Source organism: Arvicanthis niloticus, chromosome 7 (genome assembly GCF_011762505.2).
Source record: "Arvicanthis niloticus isolate mArvNil1 chromosome 7, mArvNil1.pat.X, whole genome shotgun sequence".
Taxonomy (NCBI): Eukaryota; Metazoa; Chordata; class Mammalia; order Rodentia; family Muridae; genus Arvicanthis; species Arvicanthis niloticus.
Window position 1 is genome coordinate 7,007,400 of NC_047664.1, and position 20,870 is coordinate 7,028,269.

The window sequence follows — 20,870 nt, forward strand, 5'->3', positions numbered from 1 at the left end:
CTTTGCAATTGGCCAATGGAAAGCTTAGGAAGGAAGTTTATCATATGGAATTTAACTAAAGAGACTTGGCTGCTTCTGTCACAAAGTTCAAATCTCCTAGGAGTCATGATGTGAAAAATCACAAGTTAACGAGGTCATTGATGCTATCTCAGACTCTTAGGGATCAGATGCCCAGAATATCTGGTAAATATAAGAGAAATTAGTTTTGGTAAATAAAATGGAAAAAATTAGAAGTGGTGGTGATGGACTAATTGATATTTAAATACCTGCAAATTACTTGGTGTGTGTGTGTGTTGTATCTATAAGCATGTTTACATATTTCTGTATCTCAACCACACCTGGAAAGTTTATCCTAGATTTTATATAGATACATAAAAGCTTTCTTGCATATAAGACATGAAGCGAATGTAAAACTATCTAGTAGAACAAAGGTGACTCAAGGGAGTGCATAAGATGAGAGGAGGGGAGCCAGGCAGTGGTGGCGCACACCTTTAATCCCAGCACTTGAGAGGCAGAGGCAGGTGGATTTCTGAGTTCGAGGCTAGCCTGGTCTACAGAGTGAGTTCCAGGACAGTCAGGACTACACAGAGAAACCCTGTCTCAAAAAACAAAACAAAACAAAACAAAAAAACCCCAAAAAACAAAAAACAAAAACAGCAACAAAAAAAAAGATGAGAGGAGAAAATGTGTCCAATGCACACTTCAGGGTTGTATGCAAATTCTAGTAGCTGGAGAGATGGCTCATGGGTTAAAAGGTGATGAGCACCTGAGTTCAGTTCCCAGCACTCACATCATGTAGCAACCCCAGCTCCTGGGCATCTGATGCCCTCTTTTGACCTCTACAGGCATTGCACACACAGATGCACACAATAAACATATACATAAATAATACGTACATGCGTACACACACACACACTTATAGGTGGTACAGTGTGCTAGCACCATGAAAAGGAAGCATGATCCAGAATGAAGGACCTTAGTGTGGAGTCTATAGCCAATAGAATCATGAAGAAACTGGACAGAAGAATATCCCAGCCAAATGGCCACATTCTGCACTTCTGCAGATCTGAGATTGAAGTGTGGCTCTCTGAAAAGAATTTTTAATGGAGAGCAAAGGTGAGGAACTTCAAAAAAGATTTTAACTGAAGTCCTTGCAATTCTGTTGGTACTACTGCGTTGGGCACAGTGTTAGGGTAAATATCAATGTGTGTTGCAGAGGTGTCTGAACAGTGGTTACATCCCAGTGTGATTGTACTGATGTCCAGTGGCACTAGCTGTACCATGTTACAACTAGGCTCGTTCATGGTTTCCTACTCCACGTAACTGTCCATCAGTAAGGATGAAATCACTAGTTAAGTGTGTTACTAGCATTTTCAAGATCAGATTACATCGATAAAGATCTGTGAAGCTATTTAATGAAAGCATACAGTTAGTATAACCGGGCATATATCTCTTTACTAGTGGATGTGCATGAAACTTAATATAGGACTACATTTCCCACCACAACTCTAGGTGTTTGCTTTATAGTCACATAGACTTGGTTCCACATGAAGTATGATTGAATTGAAACCTTATTGTCCCTCACGGAAAGCATGAACTGCTATCAGCTCAATCAAATTACAAGAACCCCTGACACTTGATACTGAATTGAATTTGAAGTTGTATAAAATGACACTAAACTCCACAGCCTCCCTATGTCCGAGAAAGAAAGAAAGAAAGAAAGACAGAAAGAAAGAAAGAAAAAGAAAAGAAAGAAAGGAAAGGAAGAATTGAACTAGATTCCAGAGGTCAGAGGGCTCTCAGTACAATTACTTAAAAATAAAACATGACTTTTATTTTAAAAATCAAGTTATTTTAATGCAATTCAATTTTTCTTTTCATTTTTAGGTAATTTTTTTTTTCTGGTGAAGGCTTGGGTAACCACCAAATTCAATCCTGTCTGCAAGCCGGGCGGTGGTGGTGGTGCACGCCTTTAATCCCAGCACTTGGGAGGCAAAGGCAGGTAGATTTCTGATATCGAGGCCAGCCTGGTCTACAGAATGAGTACCAGGACATCCAGGGCTACACAGAGAAACCCTGTCTCGAAAAAACAAAACAAAAAAACAAAACAAAACAAAACAAATCCTGTCTGCTACACCACTCACAGATAACGCCTCACTTCTGCAGTCTTTAAGAACAAAGACACATGTATTTATTTTCTCCCACTGGTTCCCATTTCTTCTTGTTTTATATTGTATCAGTTAAGCAAAAGACTCCTTCTCTTACTTTCACAGTGTTCGTGGGAAGCAAAGGTCAGGCTGGAGTTTCTCATCAGCATTAAAGGAGAAAGTATCTGTGCCAAATGGACATCATTTCAGCCCAAATGAAAGAAACGAGAATTTAAACTTGCTTCAATACAAATATATGATTTTTTGTTGGTTTTTAAAATGCACTCAAAATAGCTTATTTTCATGGTTCAGTCTATAAATACCCATAGTTGCCACACATCTCCAAACTGAAAAGCATTTCTCAGAGGTGAGATGCTTATCATCTGCAACATTAATACACCACAACACAAACCACAGAGCCACGACATAGTTTTGTAAATGAATTATTCTAGAAAGAACAAGTCATCTAAATCGGGTTCCATTAGGACCTGTAATGGGGCAAGTTAACCCAAGAAGCCCCTCCCCCCAGTGTGCTGCTCTTTGTGCTCCCAATCCTGCCCCTCCAATTAAGTCTCTGCTTCTGTCAGCTCCATCTTTACAAATGTGAATCTGATCACGCAAGGCTCCTACTTAAAATTCCTACAGGCTCCACAGTTCTTTCAGGACAAATCCAAACTATTAAACTTGGCTTCCTACACATCTTTCACTTCTTGGCATTACCTGTCAGGAAAAGGGGACCCCATTCTGCAGTCCCCACAGAATTCACTGCTTAATTACTTGTGTCAAATGAAATGTCATTCTTACTGGGCCTCAGGGTCAGCTCAGCCTTAAGATTGATAACAGCTGTTCCAGATGTGCTTTCTGGTTGCATCAGACTCCCTCCCAAGTCTGAGATTGTACACAGATGTGAACTCATTTGTTTTTTTCCTTTTTAAATAACACTCTGTCTGGACCTCATGCTTCCATGCCCCTCAGCCTTACCCTCCCAGGCCACTTCCATCTGCTGTTAAAACCTCCCCTTAACTTCTCTGAGTCACACTGTGCATCCATGGTTCTCAAACAATGATGGAATGGTGGAATCTCTTGCAGGGCTTGTTGAACAGTTTGGTGGGTCTTACCCTCAAAACCTTCTGCTTCAGAGCTGGTGGGTGGGGACTGAGCATGTGCTTTGCTAATTACTCTCCAGGAGCTGCTGATGCAGTAGACCCCAGACTCCACTACATTGCAAACAATGCAATTGAAAATGAACTTGGGAGGTGAATGAGTTAATGTTCTAGCCCAAAGAGTGTCCAGTCTAACACTCACAGGGAACAGGAAGTGGTCAGGGACCAATTGCAGAGACAGGTACATCTGTGGAGCACATAAGGATAAAGGTGATATAGGAGCACAGTTATATTCCTACCCTAATCGCAACTGTTGCATTTCCTTGTATGTCAACATCTACCCTGAGTACCTTGCCTTCCTGCCTTGGTCAAATATTTGAGTGAATAAGAAGAGTCTAGGGGGCTCTTTGAATATAAAATCTTCTAAATGTTTATTTTTTTTTCTTTAAAACTAGGGCACCTTGGTATACCTCTACCATTACCACAGCCAAGACTACATGTTTTTTTGAGAAAAATCAAGAAAGTAATAGAAATATTTTTTTAAGAAGAAAACACAATTCCCATAAGAAGTGCAGTTCTAAGAGCGAGGGGGATGTGCACAGCCTCTGAAGAAGTCCACAGGGAATTCACTGCCACTGAGAGAGTCCACCGGGAATCCACTGCCACTGAGGGAGTCCACAGGGAATCCACTGCCACTGAGGGAGTCCACTGGGAATCCACTGCCACTGAGGGAGTCCACCAGGAATCCACTGCCACTGAGGGAGTCCACTGGGAATCATTTACATGGATTTCCTTCTGCCTTTCTCAGTGATTAGCTTAACAAAAGGCTTTCTCCTAAAAATTCTACCTTTACCAATTAGTTTATTTTTCTGAGTTTTTTTCCCCTCAATAAATCAGTTAAGAGAGAACCGATTCCTGTCTTATCACTTAAAATTTATCAGTGTACAAAAAGTATGTATAATTTTATACTTCTAAAAAGAAATATCTGGCTCTCTCTCTCTTTTAAAAAGGATTTCAAGTAGTAAGTTTAGAATTGAGAAAGCTGCTTTATTCCTAACATGGGGCTTCACAACTATTTTCAAGCTTAATATTTCATGAAGCCAATTTACAGAGCCCTGCTAGATGGTGCAAGGAAACAAGAAAGTCCTTCCGCTGTTCACTAGGCTGTATTTTAGGATGGATGCAAGGCAAGGCAGGGATGTTATTTGTTGATTTAATCCTCTTCTATAATTCATACTTTTGTTTTCAAACTTTCAATGAAACATTACTTTAAGGCAATGTTTCATCACACTCCATAGCAGGATAACTTCTAGGGGAATCAGGTGCCCAAACATTAAAAAGGTCTACATGCATACATCACAGACAGAAAAACATAACTAGGTGTAAAAGCTAATTTTACAGAAAAGATGGTAGGTCACACCAAGATGTCACTCCCAAATAAGCTATGTGTCAATACAACTGATGGCATAACCCCTCATAAGTATAATTCAAAAAAATTCTCACTGTAGCCCTTATCAGAACACAGATTCAACTTCTTTACAATAGAGTAAAACTCCTAATGATCAAACATGTCCTACACTTGGATCAAGTATTGGAGTCCTAACCTGGGAAACATGTTTAAACATCAATAAAAAGATACATGCATATAACAACTCATTAGTCCATATCTATCAAACTAAGAAAAATCAAAACAATTATGTACCGATGTTAATGTCCACTAGAATTCATATGCTGGATCTAAAATCCAATGAGAAAACATTCCGACACTAAGCCTTTACAGAGCAATGATCACGGTGAGGAGCGTATAGGCAGGAGATGCCTAGCTCCTCTGCTAAGAGAGCCACACCTCGAAGGTGAAGCCTGAGAAGGAGACAGTGGGTCACACCAGACACCGAATGTGCTAGAGTCATAGTCTAGGCCTTTCCAACCTCCACAGCAATGGGAAATGAAACTGTTTGGCTTATTAATTATACAATCTATTTTTTAGAGCTGCCCAGATGGCCTGAGATATTAGCTTTTGTAAGACTTTTTATGGCTACTCTATAGAGAAAAGACCCTGCTAAAGATTACTGCAGTGCCTAAAATACTTTAAAACCTTTTTGGAGGGTAATTTGTTAGTATCCCTTAAAATTGTACATGCGTTTCTCATCAATCAAAAACATCTCTTAGAATTCTAAGAGATATACTTTCTTTTATAAGACACAAAATTATATATAAGATTTTCCCAGCATTGTTTTAAATAATGTAACATGGAATAATTTAAATTTCTATCAAGAGGGAAGAGTTAAATAAACTGTGAAGTATCCATCTAATACAGTGCTATGCAAATATGAGATTCTGCAAATACAGAATATTCTTGTGCATTAATTATGAGAGCATCTCTAAGACACAGAAAATGAAATAAGGCTCAGTACAATATTTCATTATATGCCACCATTTGCATAAACTAGGGATATATATGAATACACACACAAATATAAGAGGTATATTTAAATATAATCTTTTTGAAAGGGTGCATAGGAAGAGGTAAATACTGTCATAATCTTAAAATTTTTACTTTTATTTTTAATCATGTATGTTTGTGTTTATGTGCATGTGTGAATACAGTGTCTGCAGAGGCCAGAAGAGAACATCAGATCCTCTGGAGTGGCCTTACAGGTGGTTTTGAGACTCCCTATGTGACTGCTGAGAAGTAAACCCAGTCCTCTGTAAGAGAGGCAAGTACTCTTAAGCCTTGAAGTCATCTCTCTAGCCCCTATTGTTATAATTTTATGCAAAACTTTGTGGCATTTCTGTTTTGTGTTCCTTGAGCAAGGGCGAAAGTGGAGGTTTCCCTGGGAAAGAGGATGATGGTTTGGTTTCTGCAGCCTTGCTGCTGTGACTGGTTATGAAATGGACCCATGCCAGAAGCTGAGGCACCAGAGAGGAGAGGGCAGCAAGGCACAATTGCAGAAATGGCAATCTGGATAGAGCTCTGGTGCCAAGCTTAATTACAGAACACATTTCAGTGCTTCCAAATACCTGGAAGCTTCCCTGTGAGAAGATGGCAAGTAACAACCTTTATATTTCAGAGACTGGTGGGCCCAGGAAACGATTTTGTGTATTATAAATGGCACCCCTATTATCACTAACCACAGGGCTCTATAAGGAAAGCACGGAACCAAAGTTTACCTTTCAATGCATGTTACTGACAAGTCCCATTGCCAATTTTTAATTTGGGAACAAAGCAGGTGTTGCCGGAATGGATCACACGTTGACCTCCTGGGTATCTGCAGGCAAGGCATTCATACACACACACACACACACACACACACACACACACACACACACTACCTCCCTTAGCTCTCACGGCAATTTTGGCAGCAAGTGTACTTAACTTTATATCCTCTTAATACACAAAGATACCAAAGCTTAGAGAAATTTGCTTAAGACTCAGTTGCTTCCTAGGTGATGGGAACTTTGAGTTCAAATGGGACTCCTTTTAAAGTTTCAGCTCTTCCTAGATGATCTTAGTGCCATCCAAACCAGAGACAGGGTTCTGTGCTGAACAAAGCAGGCATGATAACCTGTTCTTATCTAGGTCTCATAAGAGCCGCCTGCAGGATAAAAGAAATTGTCGAGACTCTGCATCCTATCTTGCCTGGATCCAAGGCCTGACTTTCAACAAGTTGGTTTCCATCTGGAATGTTGTGGTTCAGGTGGGTGCTTGACATTCTGCCCTGAATCATTCTGTATAGCTAGAGGGAAAGGCAAAGCATTGGGGTGGGAGCTTGACATTCAAAATCCTTGGAGGTGAAGGGCTGGGACGAAATCTCAAAGGGGCACCGAAGGCTGGTGAGACAAAAGAAACTAAGTGACTGGCCACCTAGAACTGAAAGTATTTTAAGAACTAAATGAGGTTAGAGAACTGAGTGATTTAGGCCAAGTCCGTGTGATTGGGAACCCAGTGAAAACAGTTTTAGTAAGTTATGAGTAATTTGAGTTCAATCACAGGCATCAACTTGATACGTAGGGCCTACCACGCTGTGACTTTAAAAAAAAAAAATTGCTTGCGTTTATGTATGTGCATCCTGTGAATGCAGTGCCTAATGAGTCTAGAAGAGTGCATTAGGTGCCCTGGAACTGGAATTACAAATGATTGTAAGTAACTACGCTCTGCAAGAGTAGCAAGTGCTCATAAGCACTGAGCCACCTCTCTAGTCCCCACAGCCAACGCGGGCAGTACAGTGGGTTTAATCACAGTCTTCCCATAGACAGGTTTTCAGCAGCAGCTGTGATAAATTAAACATTTCCTATAACTGGGGTCCAACTGTTCTTCCCTTTATGTATTTTAAAACTACATCATGTTTTTCCTTCCCTGGAATTTAACATTCTGTTAATTACTGGCATAATATGGTTTTGATGTCTACCCCCTGCTAGAAGTAAGTCCATGGTGATTGTCTTATTTATTTCTCTCACTTCCCCTTTTTTATAGTATCTGGTACATAACAAAGTCAAAGAAGGAGGAGACCAAAGGGTTATTGTATATCTGAGAATTTACTAATGCCTTTCAACTCTTTTCCCTACCTAAGATGAAAATCTCAGAAACAGTTTTCCTATATAGTTTGGTTTGTTTTTCCTTGGCCATCTTTACCATCCCCTGCTTAAAAAATCAAACAAGCAAAGACAGAATCCAAAAAGATATATTCCTTTTTTTAAAAGCAATATATCAGGATGCATTTTTTCAATAAGACATTTGAAAGAATGGTAAGGCAATAGAACTCAGCCATAGAGAACCATGTAGAATATTTGACAAAAACAAATGCATCCAGGAAATTAGAGAAAGGGACCAAATCACTTCTTCCCGAGATTCTATTATCCCTTAGTTTTATCTTGAAACAGCATGCAAAGTTCACCAATTACCATAAGCATAGATTCCACTTATGTGTTAGCACCAAGCTAGGTATATATTTGGTAGAACATTTGATGATTTGTGGCATGTTTATCTCAGGCCTTCTCTTCAACACTGTTGTGATATGGGGATCTTTAGGAGAAATCTGAAGACATTACCTTAAACATAAGACTTTTCTAAGAAGGTATCTAGCATTGAGTCTACTTTCTTTATGCTTTGCCATCGTGTCCTTCCCATTGCTACTGCTGCTTATAAATAAAAAACTAATTTCTTTTAAAGATATTTATTCCTAATTACTTCTATAAACCAACAAATTTAATTTATTTAAAATTTAATTTACTAAATAAATTTATTTAATTTATACAATTATGCAGTATATTAAATTATTTTATTATATTTTATTAAATTATTAATTTATTAAATAAATATTAAATTTAATTTATTATTAATTCAAGTTAATAAAGGTGACACTATTTAGATTTATTGGAAGGCTTGAAATGTTAACTTTTAGAATAAAACATGTCGCACTTAATCATGTAAAACTCCTTTAGTTTGCTCAGAGCTCCTAATAACATTGTTTCAAATTTCACATTTGCATCTTAACCTAATGTTTTTAACAGAATTACCATGTTAAGAGACTTTCATTGGGTTCTATCTTGTGTGTTTTTAAGCAGTTGTCATCACTGATGCTTCTGCACTGATTTCTGATTCTCTAGATGCTTGGCAGCATGTCGTGGTTTCATAACTCAATTCTGAAGTAGACAGGAAAGGCATTCTATCTACTTTAGAGAAGAGAAAAAACCATAACCGAGGCTTTGCTCTGCCAATTCTAGTGTATAAGCATCAGAATACACATTAAGATCAGTCTTAGGGTTTTAACTTGTGTGCACTTATAAACAAGAATAATAGGGCCTGGAAGCCGACCCTGCCAAGGTGCTGTGGTCCCTTTGTCTAGAGAATTACCCAGGTATTCATGTAACAGAAATTGAGGTACTAAGAATGTCTGACACTGAGAAAGACTTATATCACCACATAAAAGTAGTTGTCCGTAGCATCCTAAGAACAGAAAAGAAAAGGCAGTTCAGTTCTGTAAAGTGATTCATGTAGTAGATAAGCATATACTCATTTTTGATCCGAAACAAGAAGAAATCAGTTATTTTCACAAAAAGAAAATTACAAATTTTGATATTACGAAAAGACAAAATAAAGATCTTAAGTTTGTTTTTGATGCTGTTTTTGATGAAACCTCAACTCAAATAGAAGTTTTTGAACACACAACCAAGCCAATTCTTCAAAGCTTTCTGAATGGATACAGTTTCTCGTATTTGCATATGGTGCCACTGGATCTGGGAAGACTCACACAATGCTAGGATCAGCTGCTGAACCTGGGGTCGTGTACCTAACAAGGCTGGACCTTTTCAAATGCATGGATGAGATTAGAAAAGAGAAAGAGTGTGGTACTGCAGTTTCTTATCTGGAGGTATATAATGAACAGAATTGTGAGTTCTTAACAAACTCAGGGCTACTTGCTGTCCTGGAAGATGCCCAAAAAGGAGTGGTTGTTCAGGGTCTCACTCTACACCAGCCTAAATCTTCAGAGGAAATACTACAGTTACTAGACAATGGAAACAAAAACAGGATACAGCATCCCACTTGAAAAGTTGAAAACCAACCGCTGTTTCCTAGAGAAAAAGAAAGAAGAGGTGTTGGAACAATTTAATGAAAATACCAATTGGCTACATCGAGTGGAAAGTAAAATGCAACCCTTAGGTCAAAACGGTGATATTCCAAAGGGACTCAATAAAGATCTTCATTATCAGCATTTACATCTCCAGCACAAAGACCTGAGAATACAAAGGGAACACATGATGACTCTGGCTTATCTCCAAGTGCAGTAGCACTGGCAGACTGAGGCAGTATTGAATGCTTTGCTTTCAGACCTAAGGAAAAAAAAACAGTATTGGAGTTTGAAAGAAACTGGTCTGTCAAATGCTGCTTTTGATTTTGACTTCAAAGATATTGAACATTTATTAGAGTGAAAAATGGTGGTGGCTTGCCAAACCACTGAACATTCAAACCAGAGTGATCTTCCAGGGAGTTCTCTTCTTATGAACACAGCTTGGACCAATTCAGTCTATTCCTTGTTTAAAACATACTCAGAAGTCTACACTGTCTGAAAGTACACAGCTCAATGATTATTTCACCAAAGAACTTCAGTCTATTGCTATACCCCAGAGGACTGCAAAAATTCTCTTCAAGACCTGTCTCTATTCTTAACAAGAGCTTCATCACAGTCTGCAAATGTAATGAATGATAATTCCCTGCGAGCACTGGTAGATTCTCCTCTCAGCAGAACTGAGTGTAAAGAGGGTTTGTACTCCACATCTACTATATGTGATGACATCGTAAGCTTGAAGAATAAATTGCCTGAACAAGAACCACTAGCAAGTAGCAAAAGCAGTTTACACAGGATTGAGTCTTCTTCATTTTCAAGTAAGGATTGTAAGCATCAACAACACTGCATCAACAAGTGTGCCAACCTACATGGCAATGAGGAAACAGAAATCAATGTGTTCTACATCAAATGCTTCATTAAAATCTGATGAACGTTGTGGATTTGCCAAACACATTCGACAGGATAGTTCAAGTGTTAAGCTCTTGCAAAAATACAGACTGTGAGTGGGCTCTAAAAGAAACACCAACAAAACAAATTCAAACATGCTTAGAAAATTTAGAAGAAACATTTCAAAAGCAAATGAACAATAAGAAGAATCAATGTCTTTAGTGTGCTATTTGTTCCTTCAGAAATGTATTTCAAGTCTGGGAAAGAAGTCCATCTAAAGCCATTTGCTCAAATATTTTCAGCAAGCAAAATGAAACTTCTTTTGTATTTAAAGTAAATATAAAATTACAACAGGGTATGTTTCCCATTTCTTAAATATTTGGTACTCATGAAAATCTCTCAAGTCACCATGATGCCAATTTACTCATACTTTACCACAACTTGATTAGAACAATGTAGAAAAAAATTAGTAAATTCAATTGCCCTTATTATTTTCAAAAATATGGAGACTTTAGAAGTCATAATTATGGCCAAGATGTACTTGTTCTTCTGCTGTGTGTCAGTATGTTGGCTTAACCATACATGTGATTCTACTTTCTAAAACTGTAATGTAAAAATGTAGATATATATGTCCATAATATTAAAATATTGTTTAAATACCTTCCATAAATAATATGTTAATCTTTTATTGCTTGGCATATTAAAGATATAGATATTTTTTAAAAAGAATAATAATACAGCTCTTGTCATTGATAGAATACCTGAGATGTGTGACATGCTATCTTGTGCATGGATAATTATTTGGTGGACAACAGAATTCCATCTTCTCTGGTGGTGGTCACAGTCTGTGCTATCAAATTTCTTATACTATGACCTTGATTGCTCAAGTAAAGATTTGGCAATACCATTGTTAATATCTACACTTTTAGCTCTGTAAAAGAATCACATACAGGATCCTCTAATCACTACGAAGCTAAAGAGAGGAGTCTAAGGCTTAGAGAATAATACAGAATAGTCACTCCAATAGTTCTGAAGGAGACTTTTAAAATCTGGTGTAGCTGACTCCACAATTGAACATTTCCTGCTTTGTTCGTTTCCTTTCATTTTCCTTATTTTGGGGGCACAAGGTCTCAATATAAACTCAAACATCTTTGAACATACTATATAGTTTAGAATGACCTTGAATTGTTGACCCTCTGTCTCTACCCTCAAACGTCTGGATTATAGATGTCAGCCACTGTGCTAGGTTTATGCTGTGTTGGGGGGTCAAAACCATGTCTTGGAGCATGTACAGTAATCAACCTACCAACTGAACTACATCCCCAGCATCCACATCTGAATTTTCAATGGGAGCTTTGTTTCTTTTTCTCTAGCTGTTTACTAAAAAAGGAGAAGAAAGACAAACAGAAAGGAGTGGGGAACATTTCCACTTAACACGGCACTAGTCTAATGTCAGGTTTCCCTCAAATGAACTGCTACCCATTCTGTGAGGTGGAGCAAGACATTTAATTCTTCTAAATGCAATTATGCACCTGAAAAACAGGGACAATGATATCTGCCTTTGCCACCCAAAGCTATTGTGAGGAATGAATTAGCTCAAACACAGGGAAATGATGTTCAAATGGGAAAACACGAGATGGGAATTCTCAAACCTGTGGTTAATGTGAGACTAAATGAGCATAGCTCCCCATTTTCTGCTATTCTAAATGCATTGAAACAGATATTAGAAACAGATATTAGAAGCAGAACGGCAGCATTCATAAAGCTGTACTTCTCTTACCGGGTCTATCAGCTGGGAATAGAGTTCGTGGCAGTTGTCGAAGATATACTTGTATGTGGAATCCAGACAAGCCCTGACACAATCCTTCACCACTGCGCTGGCCTTTGGGGGACTCTGCAGCTCCAGGACCTGGCATAAAAATCATTTTCTTAAAAATAGCAACATGCTGCAAGCCCATAAAACCATTTCAACAATATTCAAGTGATTTGACTATGTTTAAAATACACAGCCTGAGAAATCTTTTCAGTAAGGCAGGTGATATGGCTAAGCGGATAAGGGAGACTGTTGCCTAGTTTCATGACCTGAGTTTAAACCCTAGAAACCACACAGACTCAGATGACTCAGTCCTGCAAGTTGCCCTCTGATCTCCACATGTGTGCCCACCTTGCCTCTCAATAAATAAATGTAAGCCAGTTTTGTTGTTGTTGTTGTTGTTGTTTTCAGAGACACTATTTCTTTCTGTGAAGCCCTGGCTGTTGTGGAACTCACTCTGTAGACCAGGCTGGCCTCGAAATAAGATGAGTGCTGGGATTAAAGGTGTGTACCAGCACTGCACAAATGTAAATTTTTAAAGAATGTGTGTGTGTATGTGTGTGTGTATGTGTGTGTTGTGTATTCTTTTTAGCTTTCTGAGAGAGCAATCTCCTAAAAATGTCCATGATTGTAAACATCCAAGCAGAGGCATTTCACATGACCAGGAATAACATTTTCTCAGTTGTATTTCATCAACTGACAAATGCTAAACAATCACAGCCATCACTGTGTGTCTGAGAGCATCACTACTGTAATAAGCAAGTTGAGGGATGAAGAAAAGTCACCTTTATTTTTAGGCTTAAATTCTAGAAGTAATGAGTAATAAATAAGTTAAACACATGCAATGACAACACATAATGAAGACAAAAACAAAGCAATCGAGAGAAGCTGGGAAGGGTTGATACACTAGAAAGAATACAAAGGTCAGGGTTAGCAGATGAAATCAGAAGAGAGAGGTGAAAGAGAACAGGAGACCTTCATGGAGAATACTATAGGAGACTTATGGTCAATTAAGACAGAAAAGGGTTAACAGAACAGGGGAGTAACTCAGGGGGTTGGCTGCGAGTTTGTGTCTCTCGGTAATATCAGAAGGTACACTTATAAAATCTCACTGTCATGACTAATCAAACATGAATACAGGTGAACATGCCAAACTGGAAGGAGAAAAGCCTATGAAGTCTCAACTCTACATAAGAACTAAGGCAACTGAGGATGGGGGAGCAGGAGAGGTGACTTTCCCTAGGGAGGAGCACACCAGTTGGTTGTCCAGTGCCAAACTGTTAGCCCTGAAAACATATATACTGGTAGTATTATATATACCAAACAGGTTATATTTAGGAATACACACACACACACACACACACACACACACACACACACACACAATTATTTAAAAAAAAAAAAAAAGAAAGAAAAGAAATAAAGAGGCCATGAATTTGAGAATGAGCAGGACGGAAGGAAGGGTTATATGGGAGTGTTTGGAGGGAGAAATGTTGTAATTAAATTATAACTCTCCCCCAAAAAAATAATAGAAGGAAGAAAAATTTTGAAGAGCTTTGAAACTGGAATAAGTGATGTCAAGCAGCGTTTTAAAGATTTATTAATATAATAGGTATCCACCTAAATGTACATGCATGCAGTTTTCACAAAGGTCAGAAGAGGACATTAGATCCTTTGGAACTGGATTGTAGATGGTTGTGAGCAACCATGTTGTTGCTAGGAATAGAGCCTAGGTCCTCTGGAAGAGCAGAAAGGGCTCTCTAGTGCTGAACCATCTCTCTAGCACCTCGAGCAATGTTTAAAGGAAATTAAAGGTGTAATTGATAATAGAAAATATAGATTGGGCAGAGTGAAGCTGGTGATTCAGCACCATGGGGAGGAATCTAGCCAGTGTGTTAGTGCCTAAGAGGAGAGAAATAGAAGGTGCAGAGTGCAAAGGGTGGGTCGTTGTTTCTAGAAAACAGACTCTATATGACAGTCAACAGTACAAAAGAAAGAAAAGGACAAATGACGCAAAGGTGGGGAGGGTGGTGGGCTCATTACTTGAGGACATTCTCTTTCCTTTGTTCCTTTTACTAGTGAAATAAACAGTAAAATCATAATCATCAGTGTAGTCATGATGGGGGGACATGGACAGATGTTTATCACTGGAGTGGTACTCCACTGTTCCTACCCTCTCATCCTCCTGCACTGGCACCTATGACTTGTCAAAACTGAGTAAATGTTTTTACTGAGCCTTGACCAGGTCTCCCTAACATCCTATGTATATTGGTACTACTAGATCAGAACAAATACAAATTCTGTTTACTACAGTCACCGATGGATTCTAATAACTAATGATCATTTGTATAGTATGCATTCGTTTACTATTATAAAATCCTATTTATTTTTATTATTTTTATTTTTTTAGTGCTGTGAGTAACAGAACTAATGGTGAGAAAAATAGCCCAGAATGTTGTTTTGTTTTATTTTGTTTTGTTTGATGTCTTAGGACTTGCTGAACAACTCTCATATTACTCTATTTCAAAGAGAAAAGAATAATATGTCTATATCCTAGAAAGCTGTTTGAAAGGCTTAACATAAATTAACTGCTTCTGTAGATTATGACTGTCCAAAATTTTATATTAAAGAAGGAATATATTAAAGCAAAAATGTCGAAAAAGTTTGGTAGCTTATAGCCAACTGCACCAAGAAATTATGTGACTGTTTCTCATACAAGAATTGCTAACACTGTGAGATGGCACCATTGAATGACTTAGCGCTTTTCCTGCAGTAAAAAGTTAGCAAACCATCTCTGTTAACACTTAAAATTAACTCTACTTTGACTTAGCATAATAACTTTGTTATTTCTTAAAATGTGTCTTGCATACTTACTGAAAGAGCGTCCTTTAAAACATATTTAGTTCTGACCCAATGTATCAGTGTAAAGTGACTAGAAATCTTGATTCTTTGATAAACCCTTTGTTGGAAAAGTCATATAGTCCATGATATCTGGCTGGACCTGGTCAGGAGCAGGATAAAGCCAAGCTCTGTCAAGGGACAAGTGGGCTCTGATATCATATACCAAGACATTGTGGGAATGAGATGAGATACCTTCATCCGGAAGAAGGTGATACTGGTCAGCAGGTCCACAGTGGACTTTAGGTCCTGTAGTCTCTCACTGTTGCTGGCTGGAAAGTTTTCCTGGTTAAATAGGAAACAGAGATGGGTAAGGTTGTTGACATAGAACCAGCAGTAGGAAACTAATAAAAAACAAGCTAACTGTGAAAAAGATTAAAAGCAGGAGGTAGGTCATATAACAGTTAATAATTTATAAAAAAAAAAGTATTCTTTCTAAATTCTTATCACAGGACATTCTGAAAAAATAGAAGATTTAGAAATATTCTGTTGTTCATCTTGGAGAGCCAGATCCTTTTATTCATCCTCAGGGTAGCATTTTCTTCAGCGGTGTAGCAGCCACTGATGAGTTGCAGCGTCCCAGTAAATAACTTCCTACCTATGCTCAGACAGGAAACCCTAATTAAACTCAGTGTACCACACACAAAATGAAAACATGACAGTTGGGGGGGGGGGGTTGTTGATAAGAAGTGGTCCAGCAGGACAGAGAGGGTATTGAGAGTTGAGAATAGAGGGGTGAAAATGACCAAATTCATCACAATGGATCAAACTGCTCAACAATAAGTTTTAAATGTATACTACATTATCACTGATGCAACGTTAAAGGACTAATTCCTGCTTATAAAATATCTCTTTCAAAGAAGGGAAAATGGTATATATTTAAAGCTTCTTATCAGTTTTCAAAGATGGGTTTAATTATCAAAAGTTACTTTGAAAACAGTACAGGTGATAATGTTTACTTTTCAGTCACAAGGAAACTTCTAGTTATAGAAAATAAGATTTCAAGATCTTATTTTCATCAGTAATCTATTCATCTCTCTGCCCATATGTCTATTCAGTCACCATCTACCAACTTATATATTCATCTATCTATTTATCATTCATCAATTTATCTATTCACTTATCTAACCATTTGTCTATTTATCATTAAGAGATTAATTAAAATGAATATAGGAGATACATATATAAAAATAAGAAAGTATTCCAAGATCTGAAATATGATGAGTTTGAGATATGACTTTTTCCATACTGAGGTGTCTTGAGACTGGTCACGTTAAAATTACAGATATTCAGAATTCTGGCGGAAAAGCAAAGTGCCTTTATAAAAGAACTTGAAAGAACAAATGGTTTTAATGTTAAGAATGTTCTTTTATTAACTGATGATGATTTTGCACAGGTTTTCTCCAGTCATCAGAAAACCCCAAACTGACTTCTAGATATGTCTTATGCTCTTGAGTGAGCTTAGTGTCTAAATGATGGCATGTAAGTTGTGTCAAGGCTCTTCTTGCCCTGAAATATCTTCTATAATAAGCTGGTATGTGTGATGTTGTATTTATATAATGATGTCACTTTCAGACATGCAATTAGACCTTGAGAAAATTCAGTCTGTAATTTTCAGAAATATGCAATTTATCTATCTATCATCTATCTATCCATCAATCATCAATCCATTTACTTATCATCCATCCATCCATCACAAATCTACTCATCTCTCTGCCCATGTCTATTCAGTTATCATCTATCAACTTATATATTCACTTATTTATCCATCCATCAACTTATCTATTCATCTAACCATTTATCTATTTATCATTAAGAGATTAAAATGAATATAGGCAATACATATATAAAAATAAGAAAATATTCAAATAAAATATTGATAAATATAAGGTATAAAAATTCTACAATGACTATAGACTTTTTGTAAATACATTTTCAAAATAAAGCTGGACCTTGTGTTCTCTTGATGAATTAGCCCAGGGGCACTCCACCAGATGGTTGTTAAGAATTCCAAGATATAGCTGCACACACACAAAGCATCATTATCATTAGAGTTTACGTGCACGCAGAATATGAAAACAACAAAGGAACTCTTGAGGATTGCTTCTAATCTCTTAGACTCAAAATCAGCATTACTTTCCCATTACAGGATAGATCATGATAACTATGGTGAAAAATTACCTAAAGCAAAGGCAGATTTCCCTACGTTAAGGGAAGAAATTACCTAGAGAAAGGAAGATTTCCCTACCTTAAGGGAAATTATGTTATACCTACCCTGTACTTTGACAGGTCAATCCTTAAGGAGTTATGCAACTGGTCCAGTAGTTTTATGAATTTTTCTCTCTGTACCAAGAGAACACAAGACAGGGAGATGGAAATAAGAAGCAAAGCACACTCAATGCAATCCCTTCAGCTATTTGTGAGCACCACTGTTCCTATTCTATAAAGACAGAGAGGAGCACTGATGTCAACCACTGTCCATAGGCACAGAGCTACACAACCACAGGACATGATAGTGGCTCAGAGTCCATCTCTGAATCTTTAACACCATCCCTGTTCTTCAGGTAAGTCACCCACCCTACCCCTGTGAATGACAGGATGTGCAGATGTCCCATTAGGGTGCCTACAGTAATTCTGCAGAGAAATGAATTCCATTTCCCTATGTAAGTACTGCAGTGTATCAGCAGAAGAAAACACACTTCACCCCTTGCTTACATCCTTCATACTACCCTGGGCCCCCAGAAAATTAGTGACAGATTTATTAATTTTCAACCACGGGAATGGAAATAGCTGGTGTGTGTATGTTTAAAAAAATATTTTAAAAATATGTTTTTCTTTGGGAAGCAAGCACAGACTCAATAATCTGAAAGGATTGATTGCTTTTAAAGGATTTTATGATGTATATCTGAAAATATTATAAAAATCGAGTCCTACTTCTTACTGCTGCCATTGGGACTGTGTCATTGTGGGACTGTGCTCTCCATAAAAAGTATTTGGCTTGGGAGAGTATGGAGCTGTGTTAGTAAATATAAAGTTTGAATCAGATGAATCTAATACAAAGAAGGGGGAAGTATGAAAGCTACACACACAAACTCCAGAGGTCATGCCCTAGCTTTGTTTTCTGTTGCTGTGATAAAATAAATACCTGACAAGACAGGCTTATGGAGAAAGGGTCACTGTAAGGAAATCAAGGTAACATGAACTTTAAATAGCTGGCCACATCCATAGGCAAGATCAGAGAGCATGCATGCTCAGCTTGCTTTCTCCTTTTCTTCTTTTCATTTTACTTTTTTTCACAGTTCACAATCCAAATGTAGGGAATGGTGCTGCCCACTTTTACATTGGGTCTTCCTATATCAGTTAATGTGATTATGACAACAGCCCCTGCCCCCAGACATGTCCATAGATGAACCTCAGCTGATTCTTCACCTATTCAATTGGCAACTTGAATAAATCCATTGCAGGCAGCAGACAGGCTACTGTCCTGGCTTTTAGTTTCCTTATAACAGTATAAAATAATGAGTGGGTGCAGGAGTGACTGGGAACAAGGGTTTCTGTCTACATCAGTGGTCTATAAATACTAAATTACATTTTGCAGAGTCTTGGCAAACTAGAAACTTTCCTTAATTTAAGAAGTGGATATATGAGGCACATAACTCATAGTCTTTGAAGCTCCTGTTCTTAACAGAGTCACAGCTGAATAGCAACATAAGTTGAAGACTTTTGAAGACTTCTCACTCAATTAAAAGTTCCGAGCGTTCAGTGAATTGCCATCCTCAGAATCATACGTGGCGAACAAAGGTTAAATGCCACTGCTGTTTTAACTTCCATGGAGAAAACATGGAAGCTGAAGATAGACACTTTGCCTTCTAGAAGCTTCTAGAACTTTGTTAAGCAATCTAAGATCAGTTTGTCCAGCAAAGCTACTGAAATATGCGGATGAGCTTAAATCTTAGATTTTTCTTCTCCTGTCTCAACAATGTGTTCTTAGGGAGGGAAGACAACAAGCTCGGCTGCCCTTTATTACTGCCCCCTCTACTCCCATCCATCAAAATGAAAACTAAAGATGAAAGAATCGCTACAACAGAGAGTTCAGGGCCACAGTAAAGTTAATCACTCGGGTGACTATAAAAGTCAGTCTGACTCGAGTCATATCTCTGGAAGTTGTCCTGACCTCTGTGATTGGCACAAATCATCAAGATGGCTGACCCGACCGTTGAACTGTGCTTTGCCCCAAATCACTGATCCTATTCCACCCGACAGGGCTGACTAGGCTGGCCACAGCTCAGCATCTAATTCTCCACTGTTTTTCAATAAGAGAATTTCATGTCGTGAATGTGCCCAGTAGGAAATGGTTACCTTCCCAGACTTCATTAGAGGAGGCTCATGATGATACCGGTCTGAGACAATGGGACATACTGAGTTTATTAAGGAGGAAAGACTCAGCTTTCGTTTGTCAAGTAATTACTGATCGAAAAGACCCCAGAAACAGTGCTTGGTGGGGTATGTTCATGTTACTAATATTTGCTACATAATTCTTTATTGGGTGTCTAGTTTATGCCTATAAGGTTAAAAGCTAAAGAAGTGGTAAAAATGGTAGAGCCACATGCTGTTAGAATTCCATGTCTGCCCTATTTATATCTATCCAGTTGTGTGAGTGTGTGTCCATCCCCATGTATGTCTGTGTGCATATGCATATGTGTTTGAGTACATGTATGTACAGGCATGTATGGGGGCCGGGGGACAGCCTTAGGTGTCATTCCTCATTCCTCATTTTTTAATTTTTTTTAAAAAAAGTTAAAGATACATTTTTTATTCTAATCAAAAAAATAATTAATGAAACAGAAAGATACTATACATGTTGTTTTTTAAAAGACAAGATCTCTCACGAGCCTGGAACTCACCAAGTGAACTAGGCTGGCTCATACGAGTCCCAGGGATCTACCTATTTCTTCCTTCTTAATACTGGGTGTCTTAATTAGCTTTTTATTGCTGTGATAAGACACTATAACCAAGGCAATTATAGTAGAGTTTATGGGGGCTACAATTTCAGAGGGTGAGTCCATGACCATCATGGTGGGGAGCATGGCAGCAGACAGACATGGCACTGTTAAAACATATAAGCTTTCATGGCACTGAGAGTTTATATATGAGGCATCCATAAGGCACAGAGAGAAAGAGAGAGAGAGAGAGAGAGAGAGAGAGAGAGAGACAGAGAGAGACAGAGAGAGACAGAGAGAGAGACAGAGAGAGAGACAGACAGAGACAGACAGAGAGACAGAGACAGACAGAGAGACAGAGACAGAGACACAGAAGAACTAGGAATAGTGTGGGTTTTTGAAACTTCAAATCCTATCCCAAGTAACACACCTTCTCCAACAGAACCACACCTTTTCCTTCTTTTCAAACTGTTCTACCAACTGTCGACCAAGACGTCAAATACATGAGCCCATGG

The 20,870-nt window shown here is 38.1% G+C and overlaps 1 protein-coding gene and 1 pseudogene across 2 annotated transcripts in view; one reads left to right on the top strand and one right to left on the bottom strand.

The window, feature by feature from the left end:
* Nucleotides 1–20,870, bottom strand: part of Unc13c (unc-13 homolog C) — a 478,076-nt gene that overhangs the window by 164,767 nt on the left and 292,439 nt on the right. For both annotated transcript variants that reach the window (XM_076937868.1, XM_076937867.1), the window contains exons 14-16: nucleotides 17,690–17,758; nucleotides 15,611–15,700; nucleotides 12,485–12,613 (exon numbers count right to left, since the gene is read on the bottom strand). In XM_076937868.1, coding sequence (XP_076793983.1) covers nucleotides 12,485–12,613; nucleotides 15,611–15,700; nucleotides 17,690–17,758 — 288 coding nt within the window. The remainder of the gene's footprint in view (nucleotides 1–12,484; nucleotides 12,614–15,610; nucleotides 15,701–17,689; nucleotides 17,759–20,870) is intronic.
* LOC143443006 (kinesin-like protein KIF18A pseudogene) lies at nucleotides 9,141–11,018 on the top strand (annotated as a pseudogene).